The 20,547-nt window shown below is 46.6% G+C and overlaps 1 protein-coding gene across 3 annotated transcripts in view; it reads left to right on the forward strand.

Annotated features, from left to right (window-relative positions):
• The first annotated feature begins 211 nt into the window (after positions 1 to 211).
• LOC119698905 (phosphofurin acidic cluster sorting protein 1-like) overlaps positions 212 to 20,547 on the forward strand; it is a 54,591-nt gene continuing 34,255 nt past the window's right edge. For 2 of the 3 annotated variants that reach the window (XM_038131641.1, XM_038131643.1), the window contains exon 1: positions 212 to 525. In XM_038131641.1, coding sequence (XP_037987569.1) covers positions 323 to 525 — 203 coding nt within the window. In that variant the 5' untranslated portion in view covers positions 212 to 322. Of the gene's footprint in view, positions 526 to 20,493; positions 20,529 to 20,547 lie in introns of those variants that run through there. The other variant, XM_038131645.1, reaches the window with a different exon arrangement.

Raw genomic sequence — 20,547 nt, forward strand, 5'->3', positions numbered from 1 at the left:
CCTCCTGCCCCCGCCCAGCCGGGGCAGCGGCGCCGCTCCCATTGGCTGGCCCCGCCCCGCCGGCCTCTCCGATTGGGCAGCGGCCGCCCCGGCCTCGCCTCTCGCTCGGCTCCGATTGGCTGCTTGCCATCGGTCGCGGTCCTCGCCCTTTCTCCCGGCTCCGGTTGGCTCGTGCCCGCGCCCCAGCCGCGCTCTGATTGGTCGCGGGCCCCGAAAGGCAGCGGGCGCGCGCGCGCGCGCGCGCCGGGGTGGAGGCCGTCGCTGAGGCGAGGGGCTCGCGCCGCCCCCCAGCGCCAACGGCGGCGGCGGCGGCAGCGGCGGGATGGCGGCGATGGCGACGGCGGCGGCGGCGGCGGCGGGCGGCCCGCTGAGCTCGGGCCCCGCTGCGGGGCCTCCGGCGACGGCCGGCGGGGCGGCGGCGACGGCGACCGCGATGGCGCTGGCCAGCCCGGTGCCGGTGCCGGTGCCCATGAACCTCTTCGCCACGTGGGAGATCGATCGGTCGGCGCCGAGCTGCGTGCCCAGGTGAGCCGCCCCGCCGCCGCCGCGGCTGTGCGGAGCCCGCGCGCGAGCGGCGCCGGGGAGGAGGCGGCCCCCGCAGCATCCCTGCCCCGCCGGGCCGCGCTCCTCGGTGGCGGGAGGCCCGGCCCCAGGCAGCGGCTGATGCGCGGCGAGCCCCGGCGCCGGGCCCCCGCCGTGCCTCCAGCGGGAGCGGCCCCGGGAGCGCCGGGGCACGGGGCACGGCGCTGGAGCGCGGCTGCGTTGCCTCCATGTTGCAGCCCCTGGCGAGCGTGTGGCCGTGGATCTCAGAAGGCGGTGGGTGTATCGTCGTGCCCGGGCTTTGGAAAGCGGCCGCTTTGCCCCCGAAGTGAACGGTGATGGCTCTGCAGCCGCGTCCCTGAAGCCAGGCAGTGGCCACCGAGCATCCGTGAGCCTGTGTCCATCTACGCTGCAGACCTTAGGGAGCAGCAGGAAGGGTTTACTGTGCTGCCAGCTGAACTCAGAGTGGTATTTCTGGCAGAGCTGGGAGGCGAGCTGAGTGGTGTGGATGTCGTCAGTGTCTGTATGCCTAGATGTGCTTATGAGCACCTGTCTTGGAGCCAGAAGGTGCCTGATGTGTTGTCGAGGTGGGTGGGTGTCCTTTGGCCGACTCATCTGACCAGACTCTGATCAGATCTTCTCATGAGAGTTACAGGGCAGATTCAGGAAGTCACCCTGGTTCCTTGTGTCTCTGGGCTGTGGTGTGTTTGTCTGCAATGATGTGTTCAAGTATTTCACAAAAATTAGAGGTGTGAAATTCAAGAGAGGGGAAAAAAAAACCCGTTCCTGTAGGGCAGCAGGATACCAGCCTTTGTGAAAGGGCTTTGCTAGATGGATACGTTTGTACGGGGAAACTCAGTGACTGTGGGGCCAGATGGGCTGGAGTAGAAACGTTCCAAAATACTCCAAGCTACTAGAGAAAGCCTCTGTGATTGTGGTGCCCAAGGGAGCGCTGGGCTCGGCAGGCAGCAGATGTGAAGGAGTTTGTAACGTGTCTGCTAAAAGCCTGTGCACCTTTTGATGACACATGCTGAGGCTGTTGTGTGGAGCAGGAAGCAAGTGATCATTTCATAGCTTTAAAGTGACTCGAGGTGTTGTTCATTTGTGGGCAGGTTACTCCCAAGCTGGAATTTGGAGAGCAGGACAGAATTATCAGGTTGACTTCCTGTAGAAAAAATTTGCATATGCAAAACACAGAACTTAGTGATGGTGAAGGATGTGCATGTACGTAGGCTTCACAAATGGAAGCACTCCAGGAGCTAGGGAGAGGAGAACTGCTTTGGGCAAACCACGGACAGCATGACTGAGAGTAGCGAGTCTGAGTGTAGAAGAGTATAGAAGTGGGTTACATGGGTGGCAGGATGCCAGCGGGTGAGAAGTGATGTGTAATCAGTCTGAAAGTTGTTTGTAGAACTGGTTTTTGGCCCAGTGAATCCCGTGTCTTCTCGCAAGGACAGTTTCCATTAGCATTGTGTAGATGCTTGTCGTAATGCACGAGCTTCTTTGTGTGCTGCCAGCCCAGGGGGCAGCCATCTGACACGGCTGCTTGCAGGGAGCTTCTGTGAAATTCATCTGAAATATCGTCTCTGGAATATCTTCAAACACAGCATCTGCTAAGATGGGAAGAAGCTAATGGCAGCTGATTGTTCCTTCAGAGGCCACGGCTCTAACATGATGCGCTGTCATGTCTGCAGAGTCGGCATGTCTGGAGAAGTCCTGCCAGTGGCCACAGCCCACAGTGACCAGTGTGGGATAGGTGCTTCTGTGTTTTCCAGTCCTCAGTTAGCCCAAGCTTTCCTGAGTGAGCAGGTCACAGATAGGCACGTGTCAGGCGAGTGTTTCAGTTCACTGAAGCTGAAGGGAGCTCAAGCCCCAGACCTGAGCTGCTAATGGTGTATCTGTGCACTGTGCTTCCTTATTGCTTGCCTGTGTTCTTTCTCTACTGATCTGCTGGTTTGTGGTGTAGTCTTGATGTTTTCTTCAAGGCAGGAGCACTGCTGTCCCAGTGCCCAGCGCAGGTGGTCTCTGCTCTCAGTGTGCTTTGGGAGTGCTAGTGGTGGCAAAATAATTTCCATCCATGGGCAATAATGTCCTTGGGCTTCTCTGTCTCTTATGCATGTGTGGTCTGCATTTATTCGTACTTATGCATATCTGGAAAAAGAAGAACTTTGCACTGGTTTTAATGTTACAGAAGATGATTTCTTTTTCTGGAGTCCCTGTTGCAAGTCTCGGCTGTCCCTGTGCTCCTTCTTAGGTGTTTAATTTTCTGCAGGTGCAGCTCTGGCTGCTGCAGGAGTGGGACTGGGCTGGATCAACCTTTGTGGGGTTGCTTTGTGCTCAGCTGTTAATGCAGGACAGGTGGGAGGTTGTCCAGGCCTTCAAGCTACCAGAAAGAGTCTGAGCCAATAAAAATGGGCAGTGGGAAGTATAAGCCCCGGTGCATGGAATGGTTCAGTAGTATGACTGCAGGACTTTGATGCCTTGCAGGAGGATCTTGGCTTTCTAAGCTCAGCTGTTGCCTGTAATGGAAGTTTTTTTCTGGCTGAATCGGGCACGTGCCACTGAACCAAGTCCACGTTTATTTTTGGAAATTGCCTTGCTCTCTGGATGGAGGTATCATCCCTCCTGCTGGGGTCTTTCTCTTTTCAGGGCCAAGCTGAGAGAGATCTGTGACCTCTTGGTGACCCTCCTGTGGATTGACTGAGCATAGCTTAGACCCAGCTGCCTTTGGCTTAAGCGGCTGCCAGGGGAGGCAGAGCTGAATTTTACGGGCAGTGGGCTATTATGCAGAAAGGCAGAAGGAAGTAAGCATCTGGAAACTATTCAAAATGCTCTTTGCATCTTCAGTGGGGCTACCCATTGGCTCAAAATGATTGGCTTCCCATCACAGTGCCTTAGAAGGAAAGCAGACCTGCTTAATTCACGATGCAGGATGTGAAGCATGCTTTGGCTAAAATAGTCCATCAATCAGCCTTAACTTCTACTCATAGTTATCTCAGTAGAAGTCTTTATAGCAGTGTTCTGAGGTGGGAGTGTCTTTATTGAGATGCCTTGCATATAGGTCCCCTTAGGGATAGTAGCAGATTTTCACTGTGTAGAGTCAGCCAGAAGTGAACTAGAGCACTGCCTAGGTAAAATGTCCATCTGCATCAAGGTAATGTCTTACTGTGTTTTCATTGTTTTGTGTGTTGGTCAGGCAGTACGTTGGGAAAAAGTGTGTCAAAGGACTTTGTGCAAACATGCTTGAGGTCTTGTTATTTCCACATAGTGGTATTTTCCACCTCTTTTAATAGGACTGCTCTTTTGATTTTTTTTTTTTTCTCTTAACATCTGAGCGTCCATAAATGTGAGTTCTTAATTAGGAAACAAGATAAGATTGTGCGATTGTGTTCACTTTTTCCATGACACAGCTACTGTGTTCAGTGTTATGTGGATGTTGTTTCAGTGATAAGTAATCATATTTCTAGTTAGAGGTGAGAGATACAAGTTGTGTTTTGGTTGCTGCGTCACTATTGCTGAGGTCAGGCTGCGAAGGCAGATTCTACCTGTGCAGATTGTGCTGCTGTGAATGGCACTGCAAGGATTCAGATACGCTGCATTTCATCCACAATGCCTTGTATCTCAGTACAATGCATGAGGAAACATTCCAAGTCTTGCTGCCACCCACACAGTGTGCTCGAACACAGTGTCTCCTGTGTATGGTTGTTAGAAAAGCATTGATTGATGGAAATGCATGTGTTTTGGGCTCACTTTGCGAGACTGTGTTGTGTTCCTTGAGGATATTGCGTTCCAGCAGGTGCTCTGAATTCTCTATCATTACGAATCACAAACTTTTCTTTGGATACCTACAGCCTGATGAATGTCTTCTTGGAATGAGAGCAGTTGTTGCAAGTACAACTGGAAGTATCCCAAAGGTGCCAACTAGGGTGATCCTCTGAAGTTCCATGAGGTGAATGCTCTTGTCTCTGCAACCCAGTTTTCCTGTTTGGGCAGCCAGTGTCCATTACCTGACAACTCGTGGAGCGTAGGTTAACACTTTATTTGTGCAGGTGTGGTTGCATGCTTTCCATTGCCCGAGGTCCAGGAATCCTTTCAGTGACAGTTCCTGCTGTGTGGTGTGAAGGAACGTACTCTCCTCTGGCTCAGCCACATGCAGGGGCTGCTGTGGGCTCAGGGGTCTCTTTACTCTCAGCACAGAGCACTGCCTGTCTTTTCTACACCCCCTAAGAGTTTCGTGGCAATGAAGAGCCTCTGAACTGGGTGTTCCTTTAAGAAATGCTTATTCCAGCTGGAATAATATGTATTTATCTGCCTGAGATGTTCTGGAGTGGTTTCCCGGGTAAATCAGACATTTTCATGGTAAACTTCCAACCTCAGCAAAATCTGTTCTGTTTGGATAAGCTACAGAGTTGCACCTCTGGGAATGTTAAATGATTCCAGATTGTTCCTTCGGAAGACACTGTGATTCCTTGACAAACCCATGTAGCTTCAGACCCAGCGTGCTTGGGAGAGGCCACAGTTTCTTGTAGGGAAACAGTCTCTTATAACTGGTGATATGCCGTGTTTGAATTATGATTTCCTTGCAGTCCTATATAGAAAACAAAATGTTCTAAACAGCCATCAGATTGCTTATTATTCTTAATATCATGGGCTTGGCTACAGGCCTGCAGGGTAATATGTCTCATATGTTATCCACTATCTGTAGCTCTCTGTGGCAGTGGAGCACAGTTGGGATTTCTTCTCTGGCAGTGTTTTGTTTTCCTTCTGAGCATACAATAATTGAGCAGAACTTGGGACAAGTGTGCCCTCCTAATATGATTGATGGGGGGGGGTGTGCTCCTTGCAAAATGTTAATAGTGACTTTCCTGAGGGTTTATTTTTATTTGAGGGAGCCATCACACTGTGTCGTAGCCTTGTTTTGCAGTGCCTCATTCATTAGCCAGGCTGTGTTGCAACAGGTCTCTGATGGCTTATCAAAAATGTTGCATTGTTCTTACTGTGCTAGGACACCACGAGTGCACATTCTGCTTCCTCTGGCGTCCTCAGTCGCTTGTGGCTGATCTTGAGCAGCCATGTTGTTTGTGTACAGTCCACCCTTCTCCGGGATCACAATCCCCAGAGCTTTATTCTGTCAAAAGAAGGAATTGCTGAGCACCAGCAGCTTGCAGGGTTCCTTTAGGGATCCATTCTGTGGTTCGGTCTGTGCTGATGCTTTTGCGTACTTGTTTGAGCATGGAATGGTTCTAGATTGAAAGCTGTGTCTCCTGTCAACTTTAAAAGTTGTTGCAAAAGAGAGCCAGAGGTAAAAAACGTACTGCATTTTATAGCATGCCAGGTGAGCATATGGCCAGAGCTGTTTTCCAAATACCTTGTGCTGTTATCTTGTCCAAGCTTTCAGCATCCCAGCTGATGGGGAAGCTGTGCTTCTGTTTCGGTTTGTTTTGGGTTTTTTTTTAACTACATCAAAGCTGGTGAATACTGTTTTGGGAAACAAGAAGTGAGAGTGTCTTACTCCTCTGTGTGGGATGTGGCAGCAGGAGCTTGTCTCTGCCTCTGGGGAAGCAGACAGCTCAAGCGATACAGCTTCTTGTAGCTAGAAGCCTCTTAGATAAATGAGGCTTTGTTTGCCTATTTCAGTATACTCATTGCAGTGTGCTGGGAGGAGAGATGCAATATTTCAGGTGCCTGAGCACGTTGCAACTGTGGTTACAGAGACCACTCCCTGCTCTGCAGCGTGATTCAGCCTCAGCGCACACAGCCCAACATTCGGCTGACGTTTTCTGCTGGCCTCTTGCAATGCCCTCTCCTTTATAATGCTGCCCACTGCCATCTCTCGTGCCCTGTTGTTGTGTATTGTGGTCTAACTCACTGAGGGGTTCTGTTTAGTAAATTAGAGCTCCTGTTCTGTATTTGTTCTCTGTTTTCCTTATTTACCTACTCATGCTGATTTTTAAACTTCCATTTCTTACAATGTTTCTTATTCTTCAGCGTGAGCATATTTTAAGTAGCATGAGATCAAAAGCCAGTGCACGTGGGACCATTTCCTGGATAAAAAATGTCCAGGTTCCATGCCTAGCTATGTATTTGTAACTGTTTCTGTGCATATGTGATAAATGAATCCTTATCAGTGTAGGCAGTTCAGGATGACAGCAGAGCTCATGTCTTAGTTCCATTTTCCAAAACTGAAAACCGTTAACGATCAGGTGTGGGACTGTTGCAATGGTAGCAGGGTTAGAATAAGAGTAACTCCCTGGTCAAGGGTTCTGCTACACCTTTCTTAATTAGCTTTCTCTACCAGGAGAGAAGATCCTGTTCATGCAAAGCCTCTCATTGATTCTTCTGCTGTTTCCTTTTCAGTAACAATTCAAGTAGTGTCTCTGAGTCTGTATTATTTAGATAAGTATCATTTAGATTTACATTATTTATATACTTTTAGAAGAGTTCCTGTGTGTTTAGGATTTCCCTCCATGTTCCTTCAGCTGTCTTCTTCTAGTCTCTTTTCTGCTTTATCAATACATTCACTTCTTTCTCATTGCTCCTTTCCCTCAAAAGCCCTGCACGTGCCTGTCATACTTTTGACACTGTTCTCACGATTTTTCCCTTGCTTCTGGCTTTACTTGCATACCTGTAATTGAGCAATCTTTCAATCCAAGTCTTAATTTTCCCTTCTCAAAGTAGTTTGATTTTTTTTTTCTCATAATTTAAAGACTATTCCTTGCAAAGCTATAAAGATCACATCTTGTTCTTGTATGGCTTGTGTTTTTTAGCTGAACTATGTTCTTGATCTGCTTGGGTTGTTTTTTAATGGTTTTTACGTTTCTTCAGTGTTAATGAATATCAGCTTTTTTCTTCTTCTAGACTTTCTGAACTTTCTTGTATGTGCATCCCTGAAATACAGTCCCATAAGACAGCATTTCTTTCAGTTCTCTCATACCTTGTGCTCAAGGCTCCTTGTTCCAGGTATTCCTTCCTTTCCTGTGTGCTCCTTTGTCAGAAGCAGAATCTGAATGTCCTGTTTGAATTTCACCTCCTGTGTGTATGAATAATTTATTAAATTTTTCCTTGATGTTTGTCAAGTCCCTTGACATTTCAAGTTTTTTTCCCCTGCCTTTTATGTTCCTTAACTTCCAGCCAGACAAAAGGACAACGTTCCCATTGCTCTGCGTTTACACTGTGTTCATCTCATCTGTGTGTTGCTAAATGTTGATATTATTTGGAGGTGATTTTGTCTGTTGCTGTACTGATTTGTGAAAGTATGGACAAGTCAGCCTTGTTTCAGGCTTCTGCTCCACCCACAAGGATCTGAGCAGAAAACTGCATTGTACAGGCACTGGTTATTAACAGCTTTGGTTGATGAAAAGCCCAAGAACAAATTTGCCAGCTTTGGTAAGAAAGCTTCAAACTCTTCAACTCTTTTGAGTGAAGAATCTTAACCGTGAAACTTTTTAGAATTAAACTTTTTTTAAATGTAATTTTTTTTTCTTAATTTTTTTTGAAGAAGCCTCAAAAATGGATGCCCACGCTGGTTTGACACTCTTTCATGGGTTTGTATCGCTTCAGTCTCTCCCGTGCCTGTGCTGTTGTCCCAGGTGTAACTTAACACGGTGCAATGTTCCCGAGCCTGCAGGGATTCAGCTCTGAGGTGCTCGCCAGCTCGAGATAAAAGCAGAGCAAGTGGAAGGGATGACAGTCTTGTGTCTGTGCTACTTCAGGAGTAGCAAGCTGTAGTGAAATGTGAACTCTGCATTAAGCATCAGCGGGAAAACTGTTAACTGCGCTTTAGGGAGGCTGCTGTGTGGCACATGATTGCTTTTTGCCAGTGTGCGTGTAGATCTTTACCGGGACACTCTGGAGAAGGGAAGGAACTGGTGTGTATCAGTGACCTAACCCTGACCTCATTTCGCCACTTTTCCCAGCTTAGCTGCGCTGGCACAGCAGTCTTGGAGGTGTATCCCTGTAAACTCTGCCAGGTGATGAGTGTGAGAATGTGGTCTGTTCTGTATCCCCATTAGCACTTTCTCACTTGGTTCAGAGGTACTTGTCACCATGTCTTAAGCACTTGTGCTTTCCTTTCTGCAGAAAAGGCTGCAAGTGGTGTTTTTGTAATCACCGCTTTGTGGTGGTTACTTCATTAACACATTTTATTTTAGCCTGGAGACAGTGAGCGAGCTGTTTAGCAACAGGTACCTGACAGGCTGCTCTGGCTGTGGAGGCGCAGAGCAGGTGTGGTGCATTTGCGCCTTGCCGTGCCATTGACTGCTGCTCTCCGCTAAACTGGCACTGCAGCATCTTTTGTTAAAGCAGCCTTGGATTTGGGGACAGCTGGTGCAGCAATTCTGCTGCATATGGAGACAGAAAACTTCAAAATCTGTTACATTTGCGGAGAAAGTTCCATGACATTGGCCATACTGTTGCTGATGCCTAATTTCAGCATGGCTGAAATGAGAGAAGATCAGTGTGCTGCTGCAGACTTCCACTGTTTCTTCTCTGTCCTGAGATGGCTTTTGGGTAGACCCCCAGTGAACAACTGGAAGTTTTAACACAGTGATTTTAAGTAAAGTAGTGACCAGGTAAAGATGGGCTGTGTCCCACCTAGTGTACCCCTTTTATTGCCTAGAAAAGATAATTTTAAAAGTTCCCTGCAGCCTTGCTATGTTACCACTGCCCTGTGGATTGGTTAGTAAGCTCTTTTTTAAGGTTTCTGGGGAGGCTGTTATGCATCAACAATGAATTTGGTCATGTGCCCTTTGTTAAACAAGTAAAAGTTTGAAAATACTGTTTGAAAATAAAGCAGCAAGATGACCTTGTGGTTTGGACACTGAAGTGAGGCTTAGATTCAGATCCTGAAGCTGCTTGCTCTTCTAGTTGAGGTAGCCCTTTCCCTCCCTGAAGCCACAAGCATGACTCACGTTCCTGTTCTCCCTACTCTGTTCACAGCTGTTTCCATGCCAAAGTGTTGTGTTGCCTTTTTCTTGCATGTGACAGGGTGACTATGAAGAAAAAACACCTGAGAGTGAGAGCTCTAGCAGAGTTTGCTTTGCTGCCTAGTCTGCCAGATGGGAATCCCCTGGGAGCTGGTGGAATCTAGACTGAGGCTTGGGGGAGCAGTATGTAGAAATTATTTGGACTTTCTGCTGAGGTTTTAAGGGCTCTTTGTGCTGAGAAAAGATATTGCTCCTGGTCGAGGCAGTGAGAATCTGCACAGCTTGCAGTGCAACATGAGAGAGGCTGATGGCTGTGACTGGTTGAATGCTGTGCATGCTGGGCCAGGGTTCAGGCTGTTTGGGCAGATCCTGATGCATCCTCAGGAGATGCTTCTTGACAGTGTCCTTATTATCTGGAATTCAGCTTGTGTGACAGGACATGCCAGGAGGCTATGGCAGAGTCTCACATCCTGTTGTGGTGGATGCTGCATGATGTGCTACAGTGAAATGTTGCTTGTTTTGTGGGGGTTTTACTCCATCCTTTGGATGAACACGTGCGAGGGGGAAGCAGAGGTGAAGCAATTAATCCAACAGTTAACAAGTGGCATGACAGATTAAATCTTATGTCTCTGCCTGAATCCAGATCTTAACTCCAAATTGCATCATTCTAAGAGCAATAAAGTATTGCTGGAAATATACTTATGTCACTGCAAGTCTGCTGTTCACATGGGGCAACAGTTGCTTGGTATGGTTTGTCCTCAGTTAATTTTCCTTTTTATTTTTTGTCACTCCTTCCCAAATATTTGGGTATTGTGAACAACACAGCCAATGAGTTGTAGGAACACAGGAATCTGCTAGAAAATTACACAATGTCTGTCCAGCTCTCTCAACTTCTGATCTATTTGCCCAGTTTTGTACTGTCTTGTCAAGGGCAAGTGCCTCAAAGAACCGTATTTCATAGAAATCTGAGGGTAAAGGGAGCTTGGAGGTCCTGTTAGGTCTCCTGTGGTGGAGAACTTGGCTGTCTTCCAATCCCCTATTTGCTGGCTGGGTGTGCTGTCGAGGTAACTCAACCATCCTCAGGGTTTGCTGTCGTTTTCTGGTGGGATGGTATTGAGAATCTGGAGGGGGAAAGGAAGAGAGAAGGCAGCCTGGAAAAAGCTGATATGAGTGCAGGAAAGGGGGTGGGAGAGAACGGTGCATTTTCAGGCTAAGCTGTTTCAGCTGTGTTCTCTCCAGTGATGCATCTGTGTGGGTTTGTGGTGTGAAAGGATGCAGAGTTGAGAGATTGGTTTCAAGCAGGCTGTTTCATTCATGGTTTGTGCAGCAAGGTGCACTTGCTCCCTGCATAGGTAAATGTGCCTTTAAATCAATGAGTAGGAGGCAAAATTAACAACCCTAAACACCCCTCTCAAACAATTGGAGTAGGTAGAGTTTAACAGCAACCCACTTGCCTTGTAACTTCTGCCTACTCACAGCCTAGCCAAGAGGAGGGAAAGGAAATCTCTTAACCTGATTATTGTTTGTGACTACAGGAAGCAATCCAGTTACAGCAATACTTTAATCCTGACACTGTTGGATCCCACTTAGAATAGAGAAATCTTGGTTTCATACCCTTGCAGGCAGGGATGTGGTGTCTGTCAAGAAAATCATCAAACCTCCCCTTGCCTTGGCCTGAAGAAACTGCCATGAGGCTCCACACTGAGCGCTTGGAGTTTGTTGAAAGAGCATGAGAACAGTTGACCCCAAAAACTGAGTCCTGTCTATCTGTCTAGGTAAGGAATGGCTACCTTTGTAGGGCTAAGTGTCTTTTGGGGGAAGTTTGACACTTTTAGCAGATCCTGATAGTTGTACGCTCTTGGGAAGAAGAATCTTGAAAAGCATTTTCCAAAGACCACTTCTGCCATTGCAGGCATGGTTATTTCTCCTCTGGGTAGCTGGCAGAGCTGTGAGAGTAGGGAAGAAACCAGGCTGCAGGCTGTGGCAGCTTGTGCCCGTGACAAGGGAAATGGTGTTCTTTGGGTGAGATGCAGAAATGCAGAACGGTGGGTGGTGGACTGGCAGAAGTGGTCAACATCGCAGCTAAACACAGCTGTGAACAGAAGGCAGAATAGGTATTGGCCCCCAGAAGATTATTTTCTCTTCTGAGGAATGATGAGGCACTTGTCTTGTGTGCAGTCCTGATTGTAGCAGCAAACACTCCTGTTGACGTGAATATGAATAGGTTTCAGGTCCCAAGTGACCAAAGATTAATAACTCTGCTTAATTACATCCTATTTTTTTTTCGAATACTATGAGAGTAAATGACTTTTCAAGGAGACCTGACTGTGAGATGTGCACGATATTGGAACTCTCTTTGGGAAGAAGGCAAAATTAAATAGATCAAGGTTTAAAATCCAGGCAAAATTTGTGTGAGAGAAGCTCCGTGGTCTCTGCCTTTAGAGTAGGTGTGTTTTCAGGCCAGACAAACTTTCCATTGAGGTTAGCAGTGTTCAGTGTGGATCTGTCCCAGGGTGGTTACAGCCTCAGCTATCCAGGTTACGGAACATCTTCCTTGTGACATCACAGCTCTCCAAAGGAGATTATGAAGAGGAAGCGTAGAGTTACATGGTGTTTTGCCAGCACTAATTATACATTTTATTGTATAAACAAACCACATGAAGTTTCAGAATTCAGTTCCTGTTATCCAGAATAAACTTTTGTTGCTGATGGCTCTCTAGAAGGATCCCTGGGTTGTTGACAGTGCAAGTGAATTCATATGTGATACAGTTTCTTTGTCTAAGGGCAGACATCAGCATGGGGGGACATCCTTAAAAGCAGCAGGTAGAACAACAAATGCTAGAAAAGGGATTCTCCTAGAAAGAAGGAAGACAAAAAAAGAGAGACGAGAATAAAAGAGAATAGAAGAGATTGATTGGTGACAGCGTGAGGATTTCTAGATATATCTTTTGAGTGTCCTGGTTCTTACTTGTTGACTATGGGAAATGAAGCCATTGAAGGGAAAATAACTTGATTCTTTCTGAGGCTGAAAGAAATAATCTCAGGCTGCCTCAAAGAAGGCTTTTGAACAATTTCTTCTTCCCTTATTTTGCAGTAGGAAATATCCCTACAAAGTAAGTGTTATATGTTCTGTAGAGCATCTGTTGCTCTTTGGGCATGTAACTGAAATACACGGGCACATGCACACCCTCCCCACTGCCCACCTGAAAGACAAAAGCTGGACCTCAGTGACAAGTTATCACCCTTGTCAAGGACACTTTGGAAATGCACACACTGCAAAAGGCCTATGGATTTGAGCTGTGGTGCTGTGACTTTTAGTCCTTCCTGCTTCTCCTTGTGCCTGTGGACTTTTTTTGGAGTGCCAACTCCGTGCGCAACCTGTAGGATGCTCACGCTCTTGGGATTGCAAGGGACAATTGCTGCTGGTGATCTGATTGAGAGTGTTGGAAGAGCACATGTCTGTGCAGAATACCTGTCTCCACCACCATGCTTGTCCTGCAGATTATACCTGTATTATACCTGGGCTCTGCCTCTTGCTCATCATGCCCCCTTCTCCTGGGACAGAGGTGCTCGACCTTTTAGAAAAGCAGTAAATCCATATGAAGTAAACAAGTTGCAGGTTGGTGTAGTCTGTGTCTCTGGTGCAGATCCAGGGAGAGGGGACAAAAATGGAGGAGAACTTCTATGCTATTGGACTGAAAGACATTTTGCAACTATGTCATTAATTGTATAATTGTGTGACAACTGTTACGCTGTAGAAGCTCAAGCCTCTGCCATTTGCTTATTATTTCCCTGGTGCTCACAGTTCTTAAGTTTTTGCTATATCTTAAAACATCTAGATTATGTAAAGCACAGGGGAGGCTGAGTGAAAGCCAGCCATGTTTTGTACTTGCTGATTTTCTTCCTTTTGTATTTTCAGGTTTTGTATTACCTTGAGATTTCCCATTTTTCAGCTATGATAGAAATACTTGTAAGGATTAAGCCTTAATGTGTAGGATTAGATAAAAAGGGGTGTTGCGGGAAGGAGTCTGCTCTGTGCTTGGTGGCATTGGTTTTGTGCATGGACAGCCTGCAATGTTTGGGAGGAGAAGCAGCTCCTGAACAAACTGCTCATGGACTAGATCTGCTAATGACAGATGGTTTGGGGTGGCAACTGCCTGGTAGTAAAATGACCTGTAAAAAGAGTAAAATGAGTGAAACAAGATAGCAGAGAGATTTTTTTTGGGCTTGGGAATTTATATGAGGTTTCATACAACTGATTCAAATGAGCTTTTCAGTCTTGTGCTGTGTTGCAGTTGACGCTGCCAAAGTGCAGCCATTGCCAGTCTCAGATTCCCTGAATTTGGTTTTGATATGTTGTCTTAAGATTTACAGACTGAAACACATTGATTTGTTGCTTGAGCTGTGTTTCACCACACTGTTTCGCTGTCATTAAATTGCCCCAATGGAAGATAAACTTAGCGTAAATTCACCTAAGCTGAATGCTTCCCTTCCTCTGATTTACACCAGCTTTGCCTTGGGAAGTGAACCTGATGAGCTCTCTTGCAGTACATACGTGGGCATACAACAAATAGGCCCTAAATAGGATTGATTTTTTTCTTCCTTCTCTAATGGAAGGCCTTGAGATATTAGGAACTAGGAAAAATCCTGCTCTTCCATGTGGATATCCCTGAGAACAAAAATGTTTAGAGCTCCCTAGGACCCACAGCAGTATTTCTTCCTTGCCTGCCTGTCTTCCCTGCCCTTGCAGAATTTGGCATGTGCTTTCTGTTGCAGTGATAGTAGGAGGTTTCTTGTAAAGCTTTGTGATTATTAAAGGCAGGCTTTGTTTTCTTTTTACTTTGCCTGCAGAGGTTGTGCTTTGGAGGATTGTCATCCTCTGAATAGCAAGGCTAGCAGCTTTCTTCTCCTTAAGAATAAAGATCTAATTTTGAAGATGTATGCAGATTTTGCACTGAAGGAAGACACCTAATAAAATAAAGAATTTTCTGTCAGGGCAAGCTGTGTATTTCTTCATGGCTGCAGCTATTAGATGAAATGGATGAGAGGCTCCTAAAGCATCTGTATGTTGTGAATTACTGGGCCATATCCAGTGATAAAACTGGGTGTAAAATCCTGCTCCTAACTTCAGACAATTCTGGAGGCCACAGGTCCAGAGCATAACAGAACTGAGAGAGCTCAACTGTGAGGTGTGTGGTTGAGTTTTCCCCCCTTGTCCTTTCAGATGCATTTCAGGCTGTTTCTCAATGGCTGTTGGCAGTCTTCCAGCCTCTTGCTGCCTTGCTCAATCATCTGCAGTGTGAGTAGTTTAGTAACACACGAGAATTACAACAAGCATGAGGTGGTGTGGCTGCGTTGTGTGAAATATTCTGCTGTGCCCTGGGAGTTCAGATGGAAAGTCTGCCTGGAAATGGCTTTTGGGCTTACTGGTTAGTATGAATTGGAGTGCAAATCCACCACTAACTCCCAGCAGCTGACATCCCTAGCAGGGGATAAGTTTGTAGTAGGTGTTTTCTCTCTTTTGAGTTTGGTTTTTGGTTTTGGTTTTCTCACCAATCCAAAGGAGAATGGAGTAATGTGGCACGAATGCTGAGAAGCTGCCCCTTTGTAGAACAGCATTGCCTTTTTGGGGCTCTCTAGAGGTAGCAGCTGCCAGAGACAAAAAGAGGGTGTGATGAAAATCCAAACATGGCTACTGGAAGGATGCTATGCTTTTCATTTCTTCAGCCATGGTAGCTGACTTCTATCTTCTCTTCTATGGGTCTGGTTTAGTCTGGTTTGGTAGAGAGGGGACAATCTGCCAGCTTTCCAATATTTTCTAAGGCAGCTGTCAGTCAGTGGGTAGGTGGGATGCCAACTTTCCAGGCAGTGGTGCCGGGGATGAACACCCTTCATCTTTACTTCTCCCTGTCAGGAGATATCTTCCAGTGCTCTGTCCTCCCTCCATTTTTTTCCCAGAAGAGATGGGAAGGAGCATGCACACTATCTGTGAAGTATTGACCAAAGTAACTCTCTCTGACTGGCTTCTGGAGGGCTAGGGAATTGTAAATGTTATTTCTTAGAAAAGAAAAACCAAGTTTTCTGAAGCCACTTCCTCTCAGGTGCTTCTTCCCTGGGAATATGGAACAAAGAAAAGCTGTCTGCACCCCTTCTGGAAGTAGTCTGAACGTTTGGCTGACTCTGGTGTGGAGCAAATTCTGCAGATGTTCTGCAGGTGATAAGGGAGTGTGTTAAGATATTTACAGTTCAAATATCACAGAATCCCCTGAGCTGCAAGGGATCCATGAGGATCATCGAGTCCATCTCCTCACTCTATATAGGAGAACCTAAAATTCTCAAACTTGCCAGAACTCAAAATTGTTCACTATGAGGTTGAATAGGCCCTGGCACAGGTTGCCCAGAGAAGTTGTGGATCCCCTGTCCCTGGAATTGCTCAAGGCCAGACTGGATGGGGCTTTGAGCAGCCTGCTCCAGTGGAAGGTGTGCCTGCTCATGGCAGGGGAGTTGGAACAAGATGATCTTTCAGTTCTCTTCCAACCCAAACCAGTCTATGATCCTGTGATAATTGTCCCCATTTCTGAAGAACATCTTGTCACTCCTGGCTGTATGTCAGTTCAGGATGGGAATCGGAGCTCTCCAAAAAGTTACAACTGTTTCTAGGTGTAAAGATTTTGGTGCTGTTTAATGCAACAATGACTTTGAAGTTGTTGAACTTCAATGTTGAATTCAGCTTCCATGAATGAATACAGGACATCAGGCTGCTGCTTTGTCTGTCTGTTACAAGAAGTTGCACCTAATATCTGAGGTGCTTTTTCAGCTCTGTTGTCTTTTTTATTCTCTGGACATACATCACAAAACAGGGGGTAAATTTCAGAGATGACTTGACACCAGCCCAAGTTTTGTTGCTTGCTGATAAAAGATGGACCATTCCTCAGGGGGTTTTTGGTGTGTTGCCATTTCTCTTTTGCCTAAGCAAACATGTTGTTTGTCTGTGCTCTACAGGAGATCAGGCCAGACAGACCTAAAAGACTTATGGCCCTCCTAATTTTAAAAAAAGAATGGAAAAAAAACCCCAATGGGAAGCCTTGCATGCTGAGGTTTAGAGGCTAACAGATGTCAGCTGAACGTTAGATGTAAGATGGTTTTCTCCTAAGTATCTTTTCAAATATCAACTTGTTGTTTTTTGTTTGTTTTTTTTTTCCCCAAAGAGCATGATTTACCTGGCACCTTTCATGGGTTGTAGTGCAGGTAGCTGGGACACATGACCCAAAGCTGCTGTGTGAGCTCTCAACACAGCACAGCCAGCGTTGTCAGGAGGAATCTGTACAGCAGGGTGCAGGATTCAACACAGGACAAAATAGGTGAAAAAAAAGTACTCAAATAAAGCCAACAGTAAACCCACCAATACTGCCTTCAGGAAGCTGCTTCAGGAACTATGGTGTGTTGAGGGAGAGAAAGGTGACAGGCACCCCAAAGTGGCTAATTGCTGTTGTCTTATCTTAACTGGAAGCCTTGCATGCCTTTCTGCTGGGGTGCTGGGATATGTATGGTTGGCATTACAAGTGCTTCCTGGGGGTGATTCATGCCTTGATTGGGTTGTTTCAAAAGGAGGTGGGAGAGCTTTATTCCTTTCTCAGGCCCAGTTCCAGATCCTCTCTACTTAGACTCAGCAGGGACACCTGGAATGGCGCAAAAATTGGCAGTTCAGCCTCAGCTCTGGACTGGCACTAGTTCCAGCACATGCCTGATTATGTGATGAACTAGCTCAGTGCTGGCCTGGAAGGAAACAACTCATTGTTTTTTAGGCTCGTTCTTTGCTGGATGAACAGGCTGAGTCAATGTGTCACGTGCTCAAACACGCAGCGGTGCTTGGGAATGACAGGGAGTGAAGGATACAGCACTGGGTTCTGGCAGTGGGGAGTGGTTCTCCAGCTTCCCTGCCTGCACACTCTGAGAGGGATTGTCAGTGTTTCCGAAGAAGTGGGGTGTTACTTGATTTCTGTGAGCATCTCTGACAAGGGCCTGAAAATGAGCCTGGTGGGGAATTGTCCAGGCTCCTATGGGACTCCTGGGGGAGCCTGGTTGTGGGCAGTAAGTATCCCTCACCCCAGATATCTGTCTGCTCGATGCTGCCCTTTGTGTGCTCTCTGATGGGCACAGCCTGTAGCATGAGGTCCATAAAATGGAGCCGTGCTGTTTTATCTCTGAGAAAAAAGCAGTGGTATAAGGAAAAGGTCATTCTGACTTAGTGCTAGTGTAAACAGATTAAACCCTCCTCTTTATTTCTTCACAATTTTTTTTCCTTTGATTAATGTAGATAGGTAGCACTCTTTATATTTTGTTTTGTGCTGCTTTCAATTATCCATTTACATGGACAACTGAATAGAATAAGGTATTTCTCACTGGGTGCCAGTTCTAATGGGGATGCTATCAGGTGTTCTCTTCCTTGGCACATTTTTTCCAGGTGACTCCTTGAAGAAAATTCTCTGCAGAGATGGAAATATGTCACTGGCTGAAAAAAAAAAGGATCTTCCAAAAGCACCAAAGCACAGTGAAGTTGCACTGAAGTATAGGGGTTCCCAAGGACATTGCTACAGTGTGTGCATATGTAAGAAATCATCCTTTCTCATTGTGTTTGAAGCTGTTACAGAATTTCTTGTGCACAGAGGTGTTTTAAGCCCAAATTCCCATGGGGCTCCAAGTAAACATCGCTCCGCAAGTGGATGGCAGGGATATTCACAGGGCTTTGCAATCTTCTGCCAGAGCCAATTTCACCAGGAGTGCAGCTCTCAGTCAGGGGTGTGTGCTGGATAAATTATCAGTAGTGCTCAGATACCAGCTTTATCAAAACCAGTGCGAACTGAAGAAACAAGTGCCAGAAGCAACTGACAAATACCTCCACAGCCTCTGTTCTATGATTGAAGTCTTCCCTTTAAGCCTTTCTTTTTACAGGGGGGGTAACTGACCTTGAGTGTGAAACCCAGTGCTTCAGTGTCTGTGAGCAGCTGTTCTTTGAGCAGATAATACAAGTGTGTGGGAGACTGGCTCAGCCTGCCTTCTGAGGAGTAAGCAGCATTGATCTGGGGAGGTGGAGGGCTGGTTCATACCCAGGTGTGCACACAGAGCCTGTTCATGGACACACAGGGACAGGTTCCCTGTGCTTTATGTAGCCATCAAACCTGGAAGCAGAGGTGTCTGTAACAGGTGCAGGAGCTTCTCCTAGTCATGTGCTCAAGCTCTGTCCTGAGAGTTTGGTTGTCACCTGTATCTTCTGGATTTTTCCTTCGTATTTCATAGCTGTTCACATTGCTGGGTTAAATCTCTTTTATTGCAGGAAGAGTTAAAGCACAGATCTTAGGTTTTGTCTGTGCACATTTGAGGTTTATTATGTTTCACCTGTATTCAGTTGCAGAGTTTTGGCATCCCACAGCATCACCAAAGATGAGGTTGGGCTTGCTGTCAAATCAGGATTTTCCAGAGGGAGGCAAAAGCCCCCCTGACAGAAATGCGAGCGGTAGATTAATCTCTTGTTTCAGGTTATCTCTACAACTGTTGGAATAATTTGATCTTTCTCTGTGGTGGTTACAAGCAGTCAGAGGGGCTGACAAGAGCAATTGCATTAAGCCTACTTAACCCTTGCTAATGCTGTGAGCCAGAGAGATTGCAGTCCTGTCTGACTGAGGCTTAAGCCAGTTGTCTAACAGCAGGTACTTGAGTTCAGGTTTTGAGAGAGGATATAAACAAGAAGAGAGGGAGAACACCTCGTTTCATTTCTTTGATTTTGGAAAATGGCTGGAAGGTGCTCCAAATTATTGTCAGCCTTTATAAAGTAGTTTTGAGGATTAATCACTCGGGTAGGTCTAGTTTTATGTTTTTGCTGCCTGTTGTGCTGAAGCAACACGGGCTACTTTTTAACAGAGAACAATCTGTGCTGCGCACCCCATGTGTGCTGCTCTGCTGCTCACAAGTGTTGATCTCCAATGTGGCATTCCCTCAAATGGAAAAACGTGGAGAATCAATCGCAATGGCAGCTCAGTGATCTGCCTTACAGTACCTTCACAGCTTGGCTTTGCTGGATGCTGAGCCTGCACCGGACGTGCCAGCTGTTCTGGTGTCCCTTGGAGATCTTCCATTCATAAGATTGAGCTGGGCTGATCTTACTTAGGCTTGCAGTCTTGTTGCCAGAAAACTGGATAGCTGGCTGTCATCCAGGTGCTAACAGGGCTTCGCTGTCAGAGGGTTCTGAGTGTGGTGGTCTCCGGTGACATGGGTTTGTGGAGTTGCTGTGGCAACCTGCATAGGTTTCCTCAAGCCCCTGCCTGGTTTCTGGTTTCCAAATTAGCTTTGTTATTCATCCCACTTTGGAGAAGGGACACTGGGGGCTGGGGCTTGGGGCAGTTTGCCTGCTGGAGAAACAGAGCAATCTCTGAAGAGGTGGGGGCAGAGAGCTGATGGCTGCGACGTGGGCCTGCCTGCCTTCCCTCCAGCTGGGCACATGAGCCAGAGCCTCTGCCTCTCTGCAGCCTCCCTGTTGCCTTTGCTTGCTTGATCCTGCTGTAGTTGTAGTTCAAAAGTAGTTAAAAATTGTTGTGTCCTGGCCCCATTGCATTAGGTCAGACTGATTTGAAAACCCTATGCTGTTTTCATTTTAAGTGAAAAAATATTGATAACTTAAGCAGAAACATTGCTTTAAAGCAGTGCTTGCTTCAAGAGAGGTCACTCCTCTGAGGTTCATTTGAGTGGAACGTGGTTCAAACAAGGCTTTGAGTGAAGCCCTTGGAAGGAGGATTTTCCAAGCTTCTGAGGTAACTCAGGGCCTGATGCTTCCCAGCTGGAAGTCCATCCCACACCCTGGAACCTGCAGCCTGTGCAGAGCCATCCCTTTCACTCCTGTGAGCTCAGTGTGCAGCACTTTTGGCTCCACATTCTTGGAAATTTTCTTCTTGAAGCTCCACACCTTCTCATGAGGATGCCTACAAAGTCCTGGGTGATTGTCTCCTCGGGTGTGAAAATGTGAAAGGGAGAAAATGAAACTTCCTGTTTTATGTGGCTAGCTTTTAACAGGTAAGCAGCCTAATTAATT

Source organism: Motacilla alba, chromosome 3 (genome assembly GCF_015832195.1).
Source record: "Motacilla alba alba isolate MOTALB_02 chromosome 3, Motacilla_alba_V1.0_pri, whole genome shotgun sequence".
Taxonomy (NCBI): Eukaryota; Metazoa; Chordata; class Aves; order Passeriformes; family Motacillidae; genus Motacilla; species Motacilla alba.